This window comes from Corylus avellana, chromosome ca9 (assembly GCF_901000735.1).
Source record: "Corylus avellana chromosome ca9, CavTom2PMs-1.0".
Classification (NCBI taxonomy): Eukaryota; Viridiplantae; Streptophyta; class Magnoliopsida; order Fagales; family Betulaceae; genus Corylus; species Corylus avellana.
Genome location: NC_081549.1, coordinates 18,256,791 through 18,264,814, shown reverse-complemented (window position 1 = coordinate 18,264,814; position 8,024 = coordinate 18,256,791). Strand labels below are relative to the sequence as shown.

At 36.1% G+C, this 8,024-nt stretch overlaps 1 protein-coding gene across 1 annotated transcript; it reads left to right on the top strand.

The window, feature by feature from the left end:
- The first annotated feature begins 362 nt into the window (after positions 1-362).
- Positions 363-2,499, top strand: LOC132161947 (exocyst complex component EXO70H1-like). The gene has a single exon (XM_059572174.1). It carries the CDS (start codon positions 369-371, stop codon positions 2,268-2,270), a length of 1,902 nt encoding a protein of 633 aa, XP_059428157.1. The 5' UTR covers positions 363-368; the 3' UTR covers positions 2,271-2,499.
- Positions 2,500-8,024: the final 5,525 nt, after the last annotated feature.

Sequence of the window (8,024 nt, the reverse complement as noted above, 5' to 3'; positions counted from 1 at the left end):
ATATATATATACCCTTTTTGATAATCTGAGACGCACGGAACCAAGCATTGAGACTGACTCGTGGAACGCGAAAAAGTCAGCTTACGTGGGTCTACGCGACTGCAAAGCCTTGAAAGATAAAAAGTCAAACCACATGTGTTTTGCAAATTGCTCTTTTCAAAACAGAAGCCTCACCATTTGTATTTCGTTTGGCAACAGTGTTGTTCATTCGCCTATATATACCCCCTCATAGTCCATGTCTAGAAACACCCAAACAATCAGACAGGGCGAAGAATATCGACCGCCCGCCATCTGAAACGCTTATTAGCTATCTTTTTCCTGAGAGACAGACACAGAACAGAGCTTATTGTAAGCTTCAGAGTTCATAAATGCCAAGGAAGGGAATGAGGAGCATCTGGTTTCACTCCAGAGCGCAGTCGTTCTCGGTCTCTCGCCACTCCTCACCAGCAAGACCCTCCTCCGTCTCAACGCCTAGCCGCACCCTCTCGGACACCATGACCGAGCAGAGCATCGAGGCCGCAGCGGCGTTGGTCACGAAATGGGACCCGGAGAGCTCCACGTACGCCAAAGTCACGTCGCTCTTCTACGAGAGCAAAGCGGAGGCCATGGAGTTCATCAAGTGCGTGAACGACCTCCAGAAGGCCATGCACGCCTTGGTCTCAGGGAACTCCACGTCGGACAGGCTCGTCCACGCCCAGAACCTGATGCAGATCGCCATGAAGAGACTCCAGAAGGAGTTCTACCAAATCCTCTCCATGAACCGGGCCCATCTGGACCCGGAATCCGTCTCTGCCAGATCCTCACGCACCTCCGCGAGATCAAGCATTTCCGATTATGAGGACGACGAAGACGTGCGCACCGCCAGTGATGCCATCGACGAGGTCGAGGAGGTATCCTCCATTGCCATGGCGGACTTGAGATCCATAGCCGAATGCATGATCTCCGCCGGCTATGCCAAAGAGTGCTTGAGTATATACAAAATCATCAGAAAATCGATAGTTGACGAAGGCATTTACCGTCTCGGCGTGGAGAAACTGAGCTCCTCGCAGATCAACAAGATGAACTGGGAAACGCTGGAGATGAAAATCAGGAGCTGGTTGAGCGCAGTGAAAATCTCCCTGAAAACGCTCTTACACGGGGAGAGAATTCTCTGCGACCACGTCTTCGCTAGCTCTGACTCCATCAGAGAGTCTTGCTTCGCCGAGATCTCCAAAGAAGGCGCTATTCTTCTGTTCGGATTCCCCGAAGCCGTTGCCAAAAGCAAATCTCCCAAATCTCCCGAGAAAATATTCCGCGTGCTCGACATGTACACCGCCATTTCGGAGAACTGGCCGGAGATCGAGTCCATCTTCGCGCTCGAATCCACCGCCACCGTCCGATCCCAAGCCCTCGCATCGCTGATCCGGATCACCGAGTCCGTGCGCGCAATGGTATCGGGTTTCGAGTCAACGATCCAGAAGGACTCGCACTCCAAGTCGCTCGTCCGTGGCGGCGGGGTTCACCCGCTGACGCTCGACGCGATGAACTGCCTCTCGAACCTCGCCGATTACAGCCACATCCTCGAAGATATTTTCGCCGAGTGGCCTCCGCCGCCGAGATCGTCGCTTCCGGAATCATACTTCGATACTCCACAGTCCGATGACTCTCAGGCACCGGCGATTTCATTGCGCATGGCATGGCTAATCCTCGTGCTTCTGTGTAAGCTTGACGGCAAAGCCGAGCATTACAAAGACGTATCTCTCTCATACATATTCCTAACCAACAATCTTCAACACGTGGTCTCCAAGGTCCGTACCTCAAATCTGCAGTACCTTCTCGGCGACGAATGGATCACGCGGCACGAAGCGAAAGCTAGACAATTCGCGACGAATTACGAGCGGTTAGCGTGGGGCAAGGTGGGGGCGTCACTGCCGGAGAATCCAACGGCCGTGATTTCGCCGGCGGAAGCAAAGGAGATCTTCAGAAAATTCAATTCCAGCTTCGAGGACGCGTGTCAGAAGCATAGAACGTTCGTCGTATCGGACCCGAAACTCCGAGACGAAATCAAGGTGTCCCTAGCGAGAAAGCTCGTGCCGGTTTACAGGGAATTTTACGAGACGCATAGGCTAACCGTGGGAGGAGAGAGGAATGTGGGGTCATATGTCAGATTTGCCCCAGAAGATGTGGGTAATCACCTATCGGACTTGTTCTTTGGGACAACTGAGTCGGTTAGTAGCCCTTCCTCTTCGTCGTCCTCGTCTCATCGGCGGCGTTCACTGTTTAGACCATAGAAACTTACACCGTTACACGGCGATTTTTTCGTTTTAGTCGCCATTTTTTCCCGATTATTTGGAGCTGTATATGCCGTTCCCCGCCACTTATATGCCGTTCGCCTCTTTCAGTGCTGATGACTGATTTGCACGAGAGCGACTTTTTGAAGTCGTTTTGTACTTTCTATTTGATTGTACGTACATTTTCGTATAGAACCAATGTACATTCCTTTCATACTATAAATTTATAATACGGAAGCTCTTCTTTAACGACCCAGTAATAATAATGCTATTAAATGTTGTTTTGACATTTTGAGGAACCCATTTTAGTATATTGATAACTTAATAAAGAAGGAAACTTTAGAAGTCAATTGATTGTTTTGACATTTAACATCTCAATAACGTGCTATTAGAGATCCTGATTCAAAACTTGTTTCCTAGTTATTGATGAACTTGAAACTATAATGAGAGCTAAGCAAAATAACTATGTGAAACAAGCCAGTGATTCGCATTGTCTCGGTTCTCATTTTCATTCAATTTGTAATATAATAAGAATGTTTAGTGCTACTTGTTATGTGCTTGAAAATATTATAAAAGATTGATCCACTTACTCTCAAGGTGAGCATTCTAACCCTACTTATAAAATGATTACTTCATTTTAATTCATATTCATTTTACATTTTATAAAGGAAACCATAGGTATTATTGATTTTTTTTTTTGCCAACATTTGTAGCAAAGATCTCAAAATATCTTGAATGCTATGCAGATAGTTTCTAATGCAAAAACATTTATCCAAAAGTTGAGAGATGAAAATTGAGACAATTTGTTTAAGAAAATACTCTCTTTCTCCAATCAATTTGAAATTGACATTCTAGATTTTAGTGCTCGTTTTATTGAAGGTCGAGGTCATTGCCAGCGGGATTACATCACAATGGAGCATCATTATCATTTTAACATATTTAATACTACGATAAACATATGAAATAATTGTCATTGATGGTAGAGACAATAAAGGAGACTGCACTTGAAGCAGTGATGAAAAAATAAGAAAATGATTGTCTAGTTGAGAAAGTTGTGATTGACTGGGCAGTAGGTAGGGATGTGATTCGCCGGAATATGCTGTAAATCTGAAAACTAATTGGAATGGTGACAGTCAAAGAGTTAAACAAAGAATAGATCAAATTTGCATGGAATAAATTTCTCATGTATCTATGAAATTGTTTTGTCAGAGCAACATACCTTTTTTTTTTTTTTTTTTTTTTTTTGAAGTGAACTGAATGTGAGAGTGTGCAAAAACAACCTTTAACAAAAAAATCATTGAAAAAGAGACTGACAAACAAAGTTTAAAGTTTATTTCTTTAGGATAAGAAACTAGTAAAAATAGCTACTTATCCAAAAAAAGAAAGAAAAAAAAAAAACTGGTAAAAATAGTTCAAAGCTCAAAGCTTACAACATGTGAAAATACAATTCAAACAGTCTTTTAAAAAAATAAAACTGTAAAAAAGAGCTAATTTTTTTTTTTTTGTTGTTGTGTAATTCTGGTTAAATTTGTATAAAATAAAATAATAATAATAATAATAATAATAATAATAAAAAACCTAACCTAAGCAAAGCCTGTCACCGTCACTTTACTCAATATATACTGCCCTTTAATTTTCTTGCTATTTGTTAGACTAAAATATTTATACATCTAATTTCTAACAATTGGGTTTATTTTTATTGCCAGTTGCTTCATTTCTTATCGAAAATATATCACTAAATAGTGAAAAATCCATTGCTATATATATTGACTTATAAAAAGGACACTATCCCTATCCCTATCCCTATCCCTACAACATGCATGTTATACCCATTTACCTTCTTATCATTAAAGCAAGATACAAAAGAAAGAAACATCATTATTCTCACATAAAGATAAAAGATTTGCAAATCCCACGTGGACAAATGCTTGACTTGTTTTAATTATTTCTCTTAAAAAGTTCAATTGTTTTTTAACAATTGGGAGGGCCATGACCCATTGAAGCATCAACTTGACTTTGCCCCTAGCCTAAAATGTAAATTCTCTACGATTTCAAACCACCATTTTTTAAATTAAGAATAAACACTTTTTACGATTTTGATTAAAAACACATGTTTGGTCTACGAAATTACGAAGACTATATTAATATCCGCATTTTCACCCCACTTGAAGGGAAATAGGATATCCTCCAGTTTATAATGGACTAAAGAGGATCATGTTCCACTTGCAAGCCACTTGCATTCACTTTTCTACATTTTATCTCAAATATCTAACAAATGCTACTTTTCTCTATTTTAGCTGAAGACTTTTCAAATTCACTCTACCTCTAATTAATTAGTCCTTCTTTATAACATTTAATACTTTTCTATCCTCTCTTAATTAATTATATAGTGAGAAAAACTTTATTAAAGAGAAGAAGAAATAAGTGCCCGAGAGGGTAGCTCAATCGATAGTGGGCCACGCCTCATGAAACGAAAGTCACTAATTCAAATCTTCTCATTCTCTTGGGGTCATGTCAAAAATAAATAAATAAATAAATGTATCAAAAAAAAAAAACACTTTTGCGTAGTACTAAGCATTGTAGTTCAAATGCATTTATTTTACATCGGAAAATAACTAAAAACATATTTGAGATTGTCTTGAAAAATAGAGTTTTTAAAGTTAAAAATAATTTTTAAGCTTTTTTTAAAGTTTTTGTTTGGCGTAACTTTTTAAGTATTAAAGAAAAAAAACTTTTTAAATTTCATAACCTAATCCAAACAGTCTCCATTAACAATGGAGTTGTTTGACAATGGCCCATAATTCTTCCTCAATTATTTTAACTTGATCATAACATTTTTATTTTTTACATTACATCAATAATTTTTTATTATTATTTAAATAAAAAAATTACAAAAAAAAAAATATATATATATATATATATATATATATATATATATTTTATTTTACTAAACATTCTTACTTTATTCCAGGTCAATCAACTTTGTTACTGTTTCAAGCCTCTAGACAATTTCGGTCCAACACCAAACAGCCCCGGATGGTCCCGTACGTCTCCATTTACTGCTTACGAAAATTCGGCGGAATTAGAACTTTGAGACATGCATGTCCTTCGCGCCAGTTGAAATTTAATGTGCAAAGTTCAATTAAAGATGATTAAATGCAAGCTTTTCATGTGGGCAGTTTGGGTACGTGGTGGGAGAATTTTATTTTCTTTTTTCTGCCATGGAATTCGTCTGCATGTAAATGAAGGTGTTTCAGAAATCAGAAGTCTTCGTTTTTGACGACCGCCAAATCAAAGGCAACCATAGAGTATTTGGGCGGCACCAACGAAGTTTCATAATCTTATTACGTCGCCATCGATTGGATACATGCGTGCGTCACAAAAATCAACATCACCAGCTTTCGTTTACGTGTACGCTGTCGTTTTTGTGTACCTGTACACGTGGCATGCGTTTCAGAGAAGAGAGATTATTATTATTATTATTATTTTCCCTTTTACGAAAACACCATGAAGATCCCTCCGAAAGCGAAATGATTGAATTAATTAATTAGCTTAAATCTTAATTAAAGCATTAATAAATAAAACTCAAAATATAAAACATTAACAAAATACTTAAAAATTGTTTTCAAATTTATTTCAATTAACAATTATAAAGAGAAAAAAAAATAGCCTCTTCAGCAAATAAGCAAATAATTTCTTAAGAGTTGTATGTGTTCCAAAAAGTCGTTGTGAGGTCTGTTTTTCTATAAACAGATATCGTTAAGCAATGTGGTCATGAAGGCAAAGCTGTCATGGCTAGCTTATACCATTTTCTCATTTCAATATAAAGTATGTAACTTTTTTCTTGGTCTCCTCTTTTTTTTTTTTTAATGCCTTGAAAATAAAATGGGACTTTTCACTTTTCATCGACTTCAGACCTAACTAGCTACCTAACTATTAAACCATCTAAGAATAAAACGTTTTAAGATGCTAAAGAACCAATTAGAGGAGGGATTGGGAAGACCCCTCCAACTCTTCCATTTTTTTTGAATTATGCAGCGGTAAGTTTGATGATGCTCAAACTCTACAATGCTTCTTATTTGTCTTTTCTCTATATTTGCTTTTAGCAGCAATCTACAGGAGTGAAGTTTTTTTTGCCTTTTTGGGTTTCAAGTCCTTTTTAGTCATTTTCTAAGATTCTGTTTACATAAAACTTTAAAAATAAGGATCTTAAATCTTCGGTTTGTCTTTCGTTTTCTCTCTAGTTTTTTTATTTTTTATTTTATTTTTTTATGAGCAAATCATCAACCGATAGCGAATCAATTATCAAACATATAAAAAGAATTGTCACCGATGGTAGAGGCAATAAATGAGACTGTGGTTGAAGTAGTGATGGAAAAACAAGAAAATGATTGTCTAGTTGAAAAAGTTGTGATTGACTAGGCAGTAGGTAGGGATGTGATTCACTAGAAAATGCTGTAAATCTGGAAACTGATTGAAACGGTAACATTCAAAGAGTTCAACAAAGCATAGATCAAATTTGCATGGAATAACTTTCTCATTGTATTTATGAAATTGTTTTGTCAGAGCAACATGCCATATTTTTATGCAATGAATAAAGAAGAAGTATTGGTATAGAAAAATAAAAAATAAATAAAGTTCAGGGAAGCACTGCAGCATTCCCAATGTTTAAAGAAGTAGCTATAGGTGACTTTTTGTAGTTTTATATATATATATATATATATATATATATATATATGAAGAAATGAGTTAGAGCATTCCCAATTAATGGAGGAGCCAAATTTTTATGCAAAATAGCTCTTCAAAACTCACTTTTATCTAATTTAGCTAATGAATTTTTAAATGCATCCACATCCGATTAGCTATATTTTTATCTATATCATTTAAATATTATTAAAAGTGAGAAAATTTTTGGGAAAAAGAGAACATGCAGAGAAAAAGTAGGAAAAGATTTGAGAAAAAAAGAAAACAGGTGAGAGAAACAATAAAAAATAAAATAGCTCCCTTAAAAAATGCTGTTACATTTAGCTTTTTGTTTTTTTAACTCTTCCAATCAAATATTTATTTTGCATTTTCTTTTGGTTAATTCAATGTAGGTGATTTTTTAAACATTTGAAGAGTCATTTTAAATAAAAGTAACATTTGACTTTTCAATTGAAAATGCTCTTAGAGCATTCCCAATGGAGGAGCCATATTTTTATGTAAAATGGCTTTTCAAAACTCACTTTTATCTAGTTTAGCTAAGCCATTTTTAAATGTCTCTACATCCGATTAACTATATTTCTATTTATTCTATTAAAATATTATTAAAAGTAAGAAAAGTTTTGGGAACAAAAGAACATGTGAGAGAAAAAATGGGAAAAAGAGAACATGCAGAGAAAAAGTAGGAAAATATTTGGAAAAAAGAGAAAACATGTGAGAGAAACAATGAAAAATAAAATAGCTCCCTTAAAAAATGCTGCTACATTTAGCTTTTTTTTAGCTCTTCCAATCAAATATCTATTTTATATTTTTGTTTGGCTAATCAAATGTAGGGGTTTTTTTAAACATTTGAAGAGCTATTTTAGATAAAAGTAACATTTGGCTTTTCCATTGAGAATGGAGGAGCCATATTTTTATGTAAAATGGTTTCTTAAAACTTACTTTTATCTAGTTTAGCTAAGCCATTTTTAAACGTCTCTACATCCGATTAGCTATATTTCTATCTATTCTATTAAAATATTATTAAAAGCAATAAAAGTTTTGAAAAAAAGA

What these genes read in the sequence shown, in the direction of transcription:
- LOC132161947 (XM_059572174.1), top strand. Translation starts at nt 369, where the DNA reads ATGCCAAGGAAGGGAATGAGGAGCATCTGGTTTCACTCCAGAGCGCAG.